This window comes from Apteryx mantelli, chromosome 2, assembly GCF_036417845.1.
Source record: "Apteryx mantelli isolate bAptMan1 chromosome 2, bAptMan1.hap1, whole genome shotgun sequence".
Taxonomy (NCBI): domain Eukaryota; kingdom Metazoa; phylum Chordata; class Aves; order Apterygiformes; family Apterygidae; genus Apteryx; species Apteryx mantelli.
The window spans coordinates 56,726,082-56,740,359 of NC_089979.1; the positions used below are offsets into that span (position 1 = coordinate 56,726,082).

Genomic DNA, 14,278 nt, shown 5'->3' on the forward strand with positions numbered 1-14,278 from the left:
AACTGTTGGGGGCTATTAGAGAGTCAGCATTGCTCCATTCACAGTCTTTATCTCATGGCACACTATTCGTCTAGAACATTTACATGTTCTGCATTAGCGCCAAGTTTGTCTCATAATATGACCATAAGTAGCTCCAGAGAATCAATATGCAACTCATGCAATATATCCCCTTTACACATATTAAACAGGGTTTAAATTTGCCTCTCCCACAGACCAGACAGACACCAAAATCAGTGAAATCAATGGAAAATCTGCCATTAATGTCACTGGGATGTAGAATAATGGCTTATGTGCAAAATAACTATAAATGATATAGCTCAGGCTGACCTGAACCAGCGCTGGCCAACAGCCCTGCTTGGAGCAGGAGGCTGGACTAGGTGACCGGCAGAGGGACCTTCCGACTAATATGATGGCTCCTGGGAAGCATGTGTTAGCATGCAGTCATAAAGGGTGCAATCCTTTCCCATGGTGCTGCTTGTTAACTCACTTTATTACAAGATACATTTTGCAGCTAAATTCTGTAAGCAGGTAGAAGAGCAATCAATATGTTAGAGAAAACAGAAAGAAAATTTAATTAATTTAACTGGAACTGGTGAAGTTAGCACAGATTTGGGCCCTTGTAACTGACAGCGGAGACTGGCCCCCAAATATATAGATTTCCTGAACACTAAAAGTACAGACAATGCATATGGATTGTAAAACTCCAGCATTTTCTAAGATTGCAAGTTTCTCTTTGGATTTTCTAATGGCTAAGACAGGAATCAAGATCCAGTTTGGCTTCCTAGTTTGCTATGGATTTCCTGTGTGACCATAACCTCGTATCATAGAAGCACAGACAATAACAGCTCTTCTCTTTGACACAGCACTGGTAGGAGGTTAAATAAAGACTGAGCTGTCGGAAAGCAGACAGAAATTTCAGGGGGCCTGGATATGATTAAAAATAGAATAATAATAATAAAAATGCACACAGCCCTAGTCCTGGAACAAACCTTCAAACAGTCTGACAGAACTGTAGTATCCTTCTTCCTCTTGCCTACAATAAAAATTCACCAGGTTTCATCTGCTGGCTTGTTTGGGATTTATGAAACTGGTCTGTTTAATCTCCAGCTCTCTTCAGAGGATATCAGCCCTTTTCTTTGGAAAGCAGTCTGATTTACTGGGAGGTTTGCAGCTCAGAATTGCTGAGGGACAGGTGACTTTTATAAATGAATAGAAAATGAGTTGGTGCTGGGCTGACAGTGTGGAGACTGCCTTGGCACATCTCGGGCAGTGGCAGTGCAGTTCTGTTTTCCTTGAGCTTTAGTCATGAACAGGGAAGCCAGAAGCCGAGTGCCCGCTCAGTCCTGAGCGATGTTGCTTGCACTTCAAGAAATCTGTCAAATGAGGTGTGCGATCCTGTTCACTGCCAATCAAAGTACCAAAGGACTACAGATTTTTGAAGTGCTACGGAAATAGCACTTTTTATTTCTTAGAGTTCAACACCCAAAGTATGCTACCATTGTCCTGTACAGATACCTGCAGTGAACCAGGCAAAGGGGTTGATCCGTGAAGATACCAGTGTATCCAACACACATTTCTCCAGTCTTGTTGTCCCACTGTGGGGCAGACTAGCATCACCGCTCCCCAAGATTTTACGGGCTGGTTACAGCTGGTTACACTGGTTGCAGTAATTTTATTGCCCCACTTAAATGAAGCGAAGCAGGAAAATAAGGAAAAGACAGTGTTATATACACATAATGTATATAAGCTGAACTAGTCAATGGTAGGAACCAATTTCTGCTACTGTTTCATTTTGACAAAAGTGAAGTTGAAAGTTCTTATGATCTCCCAGAGGACACACTGACAGACCAATATGAGCCAGCCAGGTTGGTTTTGTGTATATTTTCTTTTCTTTCTCAGAGGCCTGTTCTACACAATCAGTTCGTGAGCCAAGCCAATGTAACCTGGGGACCGGTGGTTTCTGTTGCCCTTGTTCAAAGTCTGAAGAAAAACAAACAGAAATCCAGTCTGTTGTCTTCTTGGTCACTCTTGGCTGTTTGTGGGATCTCCCTTTTGTTTCTCAGGTCCAGTAAAGGGACAAGAAGGAAAGTTGGAATCAATCTGGGTTTCAGCAACAATTTTTTTAGCTTTTTCTATCAGGAAGGACTATGAAGCATAAACATTCTTTTTGCTGTTTTTCCAGCAGTGATTCTAGGTTCCATCTCTCCTCTACAACATTAAAATATATTGATATTATGATTCAAGGCTATGACGCTGGGCAGGAATAATTGTCAATGCTTAATGTTCTCTCTGTCATACTGGGACTATAGAGGGATACCAGGGATACCTGCAGCTGCTTAATCCCCTATGCTGTCCCTTGGCTGTGGCCAGTGGCCGAGTTGGTAGAAGAAGGTTCGTGGAACCCACTAGTGGAACAAAATACATAAATATGGGCAGTCTTTCTTTCTGTATCAGCATCTGGTTCATGTCTTGAGGCATATGGAGGACTTACTTACTTACTTTCCAAAACCTGTAAAACTCGTGCAGTGTGGCTATGCTGGGTCTCATACTGCTGATGTGCGCAGAGGTCACTCTTTGGCTAGTGACAAGCTGAGGAAGGCCGAGGTCAACTCACTGAAATCAAGGGGAAGTTTAGCAGTATAGATACTTGGCTGTAGTTTTTCTGGGTCTTTGAGCTTTGTGGTCTATATCCTGAACTACTGTAACTCTGTGCAGCCCTTCTAGTTTCCAAGGAGTTATACTGATCTGCACCAGCTCTGAAGGTCTGCCCTGTTGCACTCCTAAGAAATGTCCAACCTGCCTACCTTGAAATGTCCAAACTTGCCCACGTTGAGGATGTCCCTGGATGAACGGGCTGAGGTGAACAGGAATTTGCTGCAACTAAAGGGGAGTGGGACAGGGAGAGGTTGCAGAGGAGAAAGGGGGAAGCAGAACTATCCCTTTCACAGCAGTGAGATGTCAGACTGGCCCAGGCATCTCATACAGCTGTAGCCTGACTGCATCACTTCTCTGAGATTAGTGCTTGAATCTGACTTACATAAACCCTTTTTGCTATGATAGAAAACTATCTTTCATAGAGTTATGAACTTTTTAGTAGAAGAGTGTGCCACACAAAATCCCTCAATAAGATTTTTGTCCAAGTAACGGAAGAGAGAAAGAGCTAGTTTTGCTATAAGACAATTGGACTTAATTATGGAGTAATTTATGTTTAACAATTGACTATGTTTTTCACTGCTGCTTTTTCAGGTCAGGTTTACTCTTGGCTCTTAATTACACTGGCTAAGGCCTTGCAAATCACTGTCTTTCCATTTGTCTTGAGGAAAGATTATTTTCTAAAAACAGACGTTCAAAGAAAATATGGAACAGAGGCAGAGTACATTTGATTCCAAACATGGTTAAGTACTCTCTAATAAAAAACTCATTTGGGCATGACATAAACTGAAAAGCAATAAAATGTACTGTGGACAGGACGAACATCTGTTTTATGTTTTAAATATCTTAGGTGTACAATGCAATATTTTTGATATTGGGGTCTTGCTAAGAGCAGCCTCCCCTGAAACGGCTGCTACCCAATGCCTGCTCGACCTGTGGATCTGGGAAGGCTCCTTCCTGCTAAGGTGTGGGGAAGGGTGCCACCTTGCAGCTCAGTAATGCTGAATCCATGCTGGCCAGGCTCTTCCCTCTCTTGGGTGGTTCTTTAAAGCCAATCTATGAATTAATCCATGAGGCTATGTGGGCTGAAATAAGCCTGAATCTTTGGCTGAAAACTCAGTTCTTGTACTTCGGGAGAAACTGGTTTGTGATCTGAAAATTTCCACAACATTTTTCTTCATCCCTCCCTTTTGCTGCCTCCACTGAAGTGGTGACAGGGCCAGGGAGCTCTGGAAGCCAAGTAGGGAGGTTTCTAATAAAAAAAGTAAACAAGGATGAAGTTCCTTGATCTTTTTCCCAATTGCTGTGGATAGTCAGAAATATAAACCTGCTCAGCATATTTTAATTTTCTCTTAAGTTCTGTGGGATTCTATGGCTGCCTAGGACTAATTCTCCTCTAATCAGTTCATAGTGTTTTTTATGGCCCAGGCTATAAAAACTCTTAACACGCAACTAGGATGCTCCTTACCCCTGAGCAACAGTAAAATAGGTTTGAATAACATGTAGAAAAGTCTTTTTGGAAGGTATTCTAGTTTTGTTTGAACACCTTTTCATTTCAGCACTATTGTTACAAAATAAGATGTCTATGGATCAAACTCTTTTCAAAATGTACAGAAAATCTACACTTTCTTCATAGTTAAAGCAGAAGCTGAAATCTATGCTTTATGTCAAAGAGAGGACCTGCAGGATCTACTGCAAGTCCTATTTAGGGACCAGACAAATGAGCACTAATAGTAAAGAGGGGGTTGAAAATATAGTTATTTTCAACTGAACACCTTGTTCAAACATACTTGCTCTCTCTCCCTGTCTCTCCTGTATATCCTGCAAATGTGTCTGTACCATAATCTGATATTTTAAAAACACTATTTGTCTGAAATAGCTCAATTAATAACTCAACCTTTCTGCAGTAGAATCACAGTGGATGACTATGTCTGGCATTGTACTATTTACATAAAGAAAGATTAACATTGTCTCAATTATAACTCACTTTTATAAGGAAAGATTCATTGCTCAGACTACTTTGATTATGAGATGCGTGCATTCTTAGCAGAACAGACTGAAAAAAATATTTCAGTATTTTTCATTAGATTCTTTAAAAAAAATTTTCATGGAAAAATATCTCATTGAATATATGTGATCTGGAGGGAAACAAAGCAAATATTTTTTTCCAGTATTCAGTTCCTCACTGAAAAGAAATGGTGTCTTTTGAAAAAATGAGAAAACTATTTTGGGATTTTTTTTTGCCATTTTTAATGGAGAATTTTGACCATTTTTGGACAAGCTCTTGCTGTCGTCTTTGATAGTTGCAAATAGTTGGTACTTTTCCAAATCGGACACATTAAGAAGGCAAAAGCACAGAAGGTGGAGTTAGTTGTGCAGTTAGCTCCTAAACAAAAATACGACAACTCCTGTTACAGAAGATGTAGTATTGGGACAGACATGGAACAGCTGCTGTTTAGAGTTGACTTGGGCTAAGGAAAAGACGCTGGGAATATTGAGAAGTGGTGAACTCAATTCAACTCAATACCAATGTTTTTTTCAACAACAGTTTGTTGTGTACCTGCAAGGTCTTTCAACTTATGTTATTATTCACACAAATTACACAACAATATCCCAAAGTAATTTGGGAAATCTTTCCAGTTGCATACATTCAAGAGTTATGTGGCTCCCCTTCTCTTTTTATCCAGAGCCACAGCATAATGGATACATCCTCCTATACCATAAACTGGTTAAGAGATTCAAGCATCAGCTCTGCCTCAGAAACTTAGAAAAGCAAATATTCTTTCAAATCTGCTCTGCTGCCTTTGGACTCCTCCTCACTCTCCTCTTCCCTCCTAGTAATGCCAGTGTAAAACAAAAAGCCAACCCTGAAACCTGTGGTGGAGCAGTAGCTTCTCTCTGTAACGCCTCACTTGGCCCTCAGGCCTGTCAACTTTCACTTTTTATTCAAATTCATATATTCACTGTGGCTACTCTAAGTATCCCCTTCACTTGCTTTCCCCTATAGCACTGTGGATTGGGTCTGTTCTCTCCTTCCAGACTGCTGTCACCACTGTCCTGTTCAGTTATAATAACCTCCAATGCTTGGTCAAGTTATGTACTGACATTGAAAATATTTCTACAATGCTCTACTTCTGCTTATTAGTCCCCATGTCTATGCTGGTGATTGCAATGTGGAAAACTGGTCTGGAAAAGCCAGGTCCTCAGGTGATATAAAATCATTTTTGGCCAACCCTGATCTACATTGGTTCCTAATGTGTGGCAAGAAGCAGGCCTCGTTCATGGTTGGAAAAGGAAGACAGTCTCCTTCAATACCATGTCTCAGGAAGCAAGGGCTGGCAAAAGTCCTGATGGCCCCCCTGGCTCCATGCTGTGCACTCCCATTGCCAGGGCAGGCTGCTGTGAACCAAGCTGCGGTACCCACACAAGGCAGCCCAAACTGGCTATTTACAAATTCCAGTTGCTCTTGTGTAAGAGGGGCTTTTCTTTAGGGAGGATCCTGCAGCCAGCTTGTCTGTCTGACGCTGGTTATCCAACAGCATGAGATGGGCTATATAGCAGTGGCTGGGTCAGGCAGGACGTATCCCGCATACCCTTGTTGTGTGGAGATGTGTGCTGAGGCACAAGGTGCCAGGCTGCCTCAAGCTCAGGTCTGAACTGAGTGTGTAATACACACCTAACCAGTGGTCTGCAATATTGCAGGGATCATAAAAGCTGGAGTGGGTAACCCCGGTCATCTGAATGAAAATATTACCACAAGGGAAAGCACTGAAGAAGAGGGGAAAGAAAAGATACGCTTAGCAATGATTTCTCATACCCACCCAAATACTGTGTCATGGGCAGGGCTTGATAATACTGAAACAAGGCATGTCTGGTCAGGATGTATTAAACCTCATTAGCTAAGAACCTAGGTGCCAGATTTTAGTACTAATAACTGAATGCTCCCAGGATGAATACAAAACTAAAACCTTGGGAGAACGTCAATTCAAAGAAGGCCTGAATTCAGAGAACAGCTTCTAAATAAACAGAAGAAGTTAAATGAGTTTGTCTCATGTTGCCAAGGGGCTGAGTCCATAGAAAGGACACTTTTATGAATTACTCAGTACAATATCAAGCTCCACTCCTCCACTGCTCTAGGTAAGTGCAGCCCAAGACAACACTTTAACAAACGGTTATAATCTCTCTCCACCACAAAAGTGATAATTTGCAGGCTTTCCATGACCTCATATGAAGCTAAGTTGGCTTATGTGCATTAGGCTAACTCTGGGGAGTTGAAAAGCATGGTTGACACAGTTGTAATTCAGCCTGCCAAAGCAGATGAAGAATAACAAAGATGTAAAACTTTAATTAAAAATCTTGAAGCAAATTAAATGTTGGAGAGAGTGGTAACTCCTTTTCAGGGTTGTCAGTTTGGGATTTCTTTTGGTGGAGAGAAGGGGAGCTCCAAGAAGGAATGAGGGTGGATATATGCTCAGATTTATCTATAAGTGTGTACTATATATTTTAAGATATTGAGGAACAGTTTTATTAACTACTCCCATGGAGGGAGAGATAGTGAAGGAATCTGAAGGCACTAGCATTACACAATTGTCTGATCTATGAGATTTCAATTCCATTGCACAACTCTGCATAAACCTGAAATACATACAACTGAAAAGAAATGCAAAAGTTTTAGGTTTTTTTTCTGATTTTTCTGATATAAGCTACTTTAGCCTGCACAAAAGACAAGAACAAAGACAAAACCAGCCTTTTTCTCAGATGAATGTGGCTGCACATGTCATCGATCCCACTAACATGACACTAATTTATAGTGACATGAATATTTTGGGAAGTATCAACAAACAAGTTCCTGGAAAAACTGAAGCAACAGTTTGAATGTCAGTCTCCAGGAGCAAAGTATTCCAAAATAAAGATGCCTTATATATTTATTATGCCTTTAAAAAGCAACCTGTATAACCCTTCCTGAATTGTGTAGCAATATTACCAGTGAGTCCTCCCTTCCCTCTTACAAATGATGAAATTATTGTGGTTAGATGCCAACAATGAGGAAAATGTCGATGGTTTAGACATATTTGTTGAGTTGATCTGATGGCCCATTTTTTATTTTGCTAGCCTACATAGTTAATTTTATCTGTGGTGCTGTACTTGTGTTGGGGCAGACTTTTTCTGCAGTTGCAGAACAGACATCAGTAATTAAGTCAACAAAGATGAATACAGTTTTAAAAGCAACGCTTGGCTTTTGGAGGTTCACACAGAATAAAAAGCAACCTTTTGCTTCAGCCCTTGGCTAGAATTAATGCTTGTATAAGGAGTACATACAAAATGGCAGCTTCAAAGGACTACTCGTCTGCAACATTATAACTGGTAGCACTGCTGAGCAAAGCAAGAAACAAGCCTCAGCTAGCTGCTTGGTTCTCTCATCTCTGAAGTGCATCATACGCAGTTATTGTTCATAAACCTGAAATTAACCGATTTGAACGAGATTTCTCTGCTCCTCTCATCATTTCCCTAATCAAGAGTCTTTTGCAAATAATAATCAACAAAAGAAACCCTTCAAGTATTGGCTGAATCTAGAACAGACTTTTTGACTGTCTAGTAGCATTACTCTGCCAAACAAAGGGGTTTTGTCCTCCAAAATTATTCTTTTCGGTTGAGATAATATTTTGCATATTTCTCTGAGGCACTTCACATGTTTAATATCTATTTATTAATTTATGCTTGCATTTTCCTGGGAGCTACTCAAGTAAGTAGCATTCCCATACAGATGAAGTAACTGAATTTCAGAGAGCTGAAGACCCAAATTTTCAAAAGCATAGAAAGCTTTGAGCACGTTATTCTTTCAGCGTCTGGTTAAAGCAAAACCCAAGCACCAGCCTCTATACATAAAATCCATATTAGCTGCAAATGCCAAGTGCTCCTGGAAGTCAGTTTCCAAACAGTGAATAAACTTACAAGAAAGAATCAATGCCTTGGAATTGCTTTTTCTTGGGAATATGTCTTACTGAAAGTGTGGGGCCAGCAAACGTTTGAGCATAGCAAAGGCAGAAAGGAGGTTATTCTAGCATGTTTTAGGTCTCTTGTGATGTTCCAGACCACTCCAGCCTTATTCCTAAATAATGATCTAATTAGAATGACCTGTCATCACAGTCCTGTTCTGATCCTTCCTTTTATTCTGCCAGCCTATAAAATAGCACAAGGAGTTTTGTTTACAAAGCAGTATTTCAAAGGCAATTATATTTGAAAGTGTCGCAGTACTGTAGTTGTACACATTCCCTGTACTTTTAGACATAGGAGATTTCTCTGAAAACATCTTCTTTCCTTCTGCACAGTGAATGTGTATTTCAAGCCTTTCTTCATGCTACAAGTTCCTGTATGCATTTGTAAATAAGGTGATTTGTGACCAATCCGCCAGGCTCCTTGCTGTCATCCTTACCAGGGATATCTTCAGCCAAGCATTTCCACCATTCTGCCCTTTCCATCAATGTGCTCTCTCATGCTGGCTAGAGAAGCTGAACGTGCAATAGCTTGAACTCCTTTCTGAACTCGCAACATCAAGAGACGTCAAAGATGTTCAGCCCCCTTCATCATCAGACCTAAATTATTATCTTGAGCAAGCCTAGAGGAGAGTGCTAAACCATACCTATATCATGACCTATTACTCAACTCCATTCAGGAACTTCCACATATTTTACAAGAGGAATTTGTTTAAGGTATGCTCTTATCTACATGAATTTGTAAAACCTTAAGAGATGACATATTAGATATTTTTAAAAGCTCGCTGGTTTTATATGAACACTTGCGTTAAGATATGGTAATCTGTGAATTTATTCAGATTTGTAGCTCAGCATAAAGCTGTCTGGTTTTTGGACAGCCCTTTTGATTTACCATCCTGTGGTGAAATCACTGCAGGAATTTGGAAAAGGTCCAATTCTATTTGTTTAAAGTCCTGATCATGTGGCTTTGGCATTCCTAACATATCCAGCAATCATTTGCTTTTAATTATCATTCAGTTCAACCACATAAGTAATGAATGTGGCTACCACATCCAACTTTCAGGCTATGTAAACTCTTGAGCTGGGTGGAACTTTCTTCTATATAGAGGCTTAACTATAAATTTAACTCAGAATGTGAATCCTCTTAACTTATTTTAGGCAGGTCTTTAAAAGTATAAAATAAAAATAAATAAAAAGGAAATGAAACAAGCCTTAAATGAAAGATTCCACACAATACACCTGATTCACTTCAGAAGCAATTTCCTGGCCTCCCCAACCTCGAGGTCTGACTGTAGAAACCTTAAAAAAACAAGTTGATTTAACATTTCTATTTATTCATGGTGTTCAGTTTCCAGAGGAGTCTGCCACTTGTAGTTTTAAACTCAGTTTAGCATTTAAACTCATTTTCAGCTGGGTCCCAGTGGAGCAGCAATTAGAAAAGGAAAGGAGTTCAAAGAAGAAGGGTTATAACCTTTCAGTGGTATGTTTGCCTGGGCTTAAAAAAAAAAAAAAAAAGCATCTCTGTTACTATTCTTCCTACATTCAGCAAACACTAAATCACACAACTGGGTTAAGAATCTGTTGGTACAGAGAACTTCATGGTTAGGTACAAATCGAAACCCAGAAGTCCTTCATGGCTGCTAATGCAAAAGTTCATTTTTGGGGGTACCGTTATTTGTATTATGATGAAAGCCTAAAATCAGCAGGCCTAACTTCTCTTCAGAAAAAAGAAGTCTCACATTAACTCTGAACAAGATGAATCAACCAAAAAATGCAAAGAAAATCTTCTCTGTTGCACATTTAAGAGTTACGTCTACTCATCTTTTGCAGCTGAAGGCTTCAGCTGAGACTGGTGTCCCAATAATCCAGACACTGTATATATACTTGCATAAATTTTGGGAGTCAAACAGGCAATGCAGACAAAGGTTGGAGGAGAAACTGAGTTGAAGTAACTTGCCAGAAGTCATAACTGGCCAAACTGGGAGTAGAGCAGTAGCCTGCAACTCATGACCTCTGGCCTCCTCTATTAAACTACAGTGATTTCATCACAGAGAACTGAAATTTGTATGTATTTTGGCATACTCTGAGTTAGCTTGTGCATCCTATAGTAATACCACTCTCTGTAGCTAGTAGTACTCTTACGAATGGCATTCCAGTGTCATAAATTCAGCCTCAAGATTCAGCCTTTGCCAAGATCTGGCTACCCAAATCTTATCTGGAAGCACTGTACTGCATGAATACCAATGGATAACTTGGCTTGTTTGCTTTTCCTCTCCCCCAGTTCTTGTAAACATATAATATGGAAGTCTCCTCAGGGATCCACACTGTGAGCTTTCATTGATTTCAGTGTACGCATATCCAAAGATAGGATCTGCCTATCAAAACATGCAGGACGGTGGGCTAAATGCATACATGATGAGTCAGGATCTCTCCACTGTGGCACAACTCACAGATTGAGGTTACTGTTATCTTCCCATACACATGTGATCCACTCATATCAAAATGGATCATATCATGCCTGAGAGAATGGGCTCTGTGAATATAAATGAGAGTTTCAGTACTCTCAGATATCTGTAAATTCTTTCAGTTTATTTATTTAACCTGGCTCAGAAAAGAGACTTCTTATGCAAGATATAGTCCTTTTAATTTGAGCACTGTATTTTAGAGGCAAGCTGTCCAATGATGCTAGAGTAGCACATGAGACAGGTAGGGAAACAGTGACCAGTGTGTCCCAAAATTACAGGAGATCTACACAAAAGTTTTATTTCTATAAAGCCAGTTGACAGTAAACCTATCCATTCTGACTCTAATGAAATTGGAAATGTAGGCATTTTTACTATGTCATCTATCCATAATAAGTTAACTAGATTTGACCAGATAGTCCTGAAAAAAATCAGGTTGTACCAAATCAAGACTTTTGTCTTTGTTTCATTTGGTCAGGAATCAACTATATCTGCTAGAGCAGGTATAACATATACCAGGTGTCAGATAATTTGTCTCTAAACATCTCTTGCAAGGAAGAGATTTAGGGAAGAATCCTCACTCCCAAATTTGCAAAGAGAAACTAGATATGTTTGTCTGAATTCATTAAAGAAAAGAAGAAATTAATACTGCTGTATCCAACATTTTGACGAGGAACATGCTGTGGTTCATCTGCTGCTGCTAAAACTCTCTGGTGCTGCTGCTAAAACTCTCCATTTTGAGAAGACATATGCTTAAATTTGTTCCTAATCACTTGAAGAGACACATACGAATGACAGAAATGACAGCAGGGTTTGTATAGGGACACAGCTGACTGTAGATTGAAATCATCCCTAGGCCAGACTATTAAAATGATTTAAGGGAGATCATGTAAAGTTCTGAACTATTGGAATTTGATGTTCACAGGAGGCAGACACAACGCGGGGCAGACAGAATGGTTTTGAATGAAAGGCAATGCCAGGACATTCTTATCAGAACTGCCACTTCCCCTATTGTGTCTCCTGCTATTGCTGATAAGCTGTAGCTGATTTTTGCATCAGTCACAGTGAGATGATTAAAAATGGTGATAACCCATTAGCTGGAAGTGATCTTACAGCAGTATCTAGCTGGAATATATTGATAACAACTGTCATCTGCAACGTGGTTCCAACTGCTACATTCCTTTGAAATGTCACCAGAAAAGATGTATAGACAGACCTCCTGCTACGGGCCATCAATGTCTACTCTTCCAGTTTGATTTTTATTTAACTTACTATGGGTTGATCAGTTCCCAGTGAAGCCGAGGGCACTTTGAGGCCCCTTTGAAAACTGAATAATCAAATAGAATTAAAGTCCCATTCAAAATTCAGCTGTTTTTCATTTCATTAATGTGTGTGTCTGCTCCCGGATCCATGTCCTGCAGTCATCCCACAGTCCATCAATTTTTTTACCCTTCATGCTGCCCCTTTCAAGTCTCTACCTTCCAATTTCCTCTTTTCCTCTTCAGGTTATGGATCACCCAACTTCCACATGTTGATACAATTCAATTTCCTTTCTCCCTGAGACCCCTGCAGCTGTTTCTCTTGCCTTTTCTCAGTCCTGCATCAAACTTTCTCTCTTCTCCGCTGCTAATCTACAGTCTTAGTCCCATCCAATAGCAACTCCCATCTCCGCATTCAAGTGTTTGATTCCATCTTTGGTCTCAGGATGTCCTTTTTGACCAGAGTTCATTAGACTACTGATCACACATTTGATGCAGTCTCAAAAACCACAGAATAATTACTATTCCCATGAAATATGCTCAGTGATTTTTTTTTAATTGACTGCATTATCTGTAAGGCATCAATCTCTTATTTTAGAAGCACATCTACATTTTAGATTACACTAGTATACTGATTTAGAAGAGCTGAATAATGTGTTTTTTGTCACTAGTATCTTAAAATGTGTGCATATATACACATACATACCTTGGCATTTTGAAGAGGAGGCTGGTAACTAGAAGGCCGATAGTACCTCCTCTGAGTAGCATCAGTGTGAATGTCTCCGAGAAATAGCTCCTCCACAAGGTGATCTAAATTGTGATGCAAATACTGTTTCTCCACGCGGATGAGCTGGAGTTCATGCATGGCAAAATTCAGAGCTTTGGTGCACTCACAACCATTCTCTTCTCTCAGCAAATCATAGTTCACATCCTGCTCCCAAGGACTATCTTCTGGTATAAATCCAGGACACGTATGGTTCACCAACACACTTAATTTTTTGGCTACTGCTTCATTGTGGCATATGATTTGTACGCTGCGTAGCTGATAATCAGCTTCAGTACCCCCTCGGATGATCCAGGATGCTTGGCGGAGACGAATTTTGCCACGTATAACTAAAGTATAGATGGGATTTGTGCAGCGATTGCCACCATAATAAAACTGATAGGCCTTAAATGTATTATTGTGGTAGAATCTGTAAGATCTTGTGATGAACTCTGGGCCTGCTCTAACTTCGCAGCTGTGGGAAGACAAAGTGATGGAAACAAAATTTTAGCAAGGTGGCCTATCATGAACACTACAGGTAACAAGATTCAGCAACACTGCATAGATCCAGAGATACTTGGGTGCCAACGTCCCTCTGGCATGAATGGGAGTAAATAGGAACTAGGCATCTGTCACCTGCCAATTTGCCAACAATTTCCTCTGCTGTTATGCACTTCTTATGCTTCATGGTGATCATATCTACCTGAGGGCCTTATCTTTGTAGGTTTTAAATATTTTGAGTCATATCCTCAAAGTTGTTTTTCCTTTTTTCTAAGGACCACCATGTGACTCAATTCTTCTTTGAAAAAAGTAGCAGCTTATTAAACATATATATTCTTTCCTTTTGCATGGCGGATTTAGCAAAATGACTGATCAGAAAGTGAAATGCCAAATGTCCACAAGATAGTATAAGTAACTGGCTTCTACAGCTGCTGTATAAGCTTTTCAATGGCACACTGCCAACTCTGGTCTGCAGAGGTCCACGAGGATCTCATCCTCAGCCTTTCCACTTACATTGTCAACAGGGAAGACAGTTAATGCAGACTTCCTAACTGGCTTGAATTTGAACCTGTCAATATTCCATTTTGTTAATCAAGAGGTGTTTTTCCCTCCTCCCTGAAGGCGTAAATGGCAATTAAATTCCACTTT

The 14,278-nt window shown here is 40.1% G+C and overlaps 1 protein-coding gene across 1 annotated transcript in view; it reads right to left on the minus strand.

Moving 5' to 3' along the window:
* The window catches only part of APCDD1 (APC down-regulated 1), a 30,278-nt gene that overhangs the window by 5,545 nt on the left and 10,455 nt on the right, over nucleotides 1-14,278 (minus strand). The window contains exon 3 of the mRNA XM_067292359.1: nucleotides 13,073-13,604. Within this exon, the coding sequence (XP_067148460.1) occupies nucleotides 13,073-13,604 (532 nt within the window). The remainder of the gene's footprint in view (nucleotides 1-13,072; nucleotides 13,605-14,278) is intronic.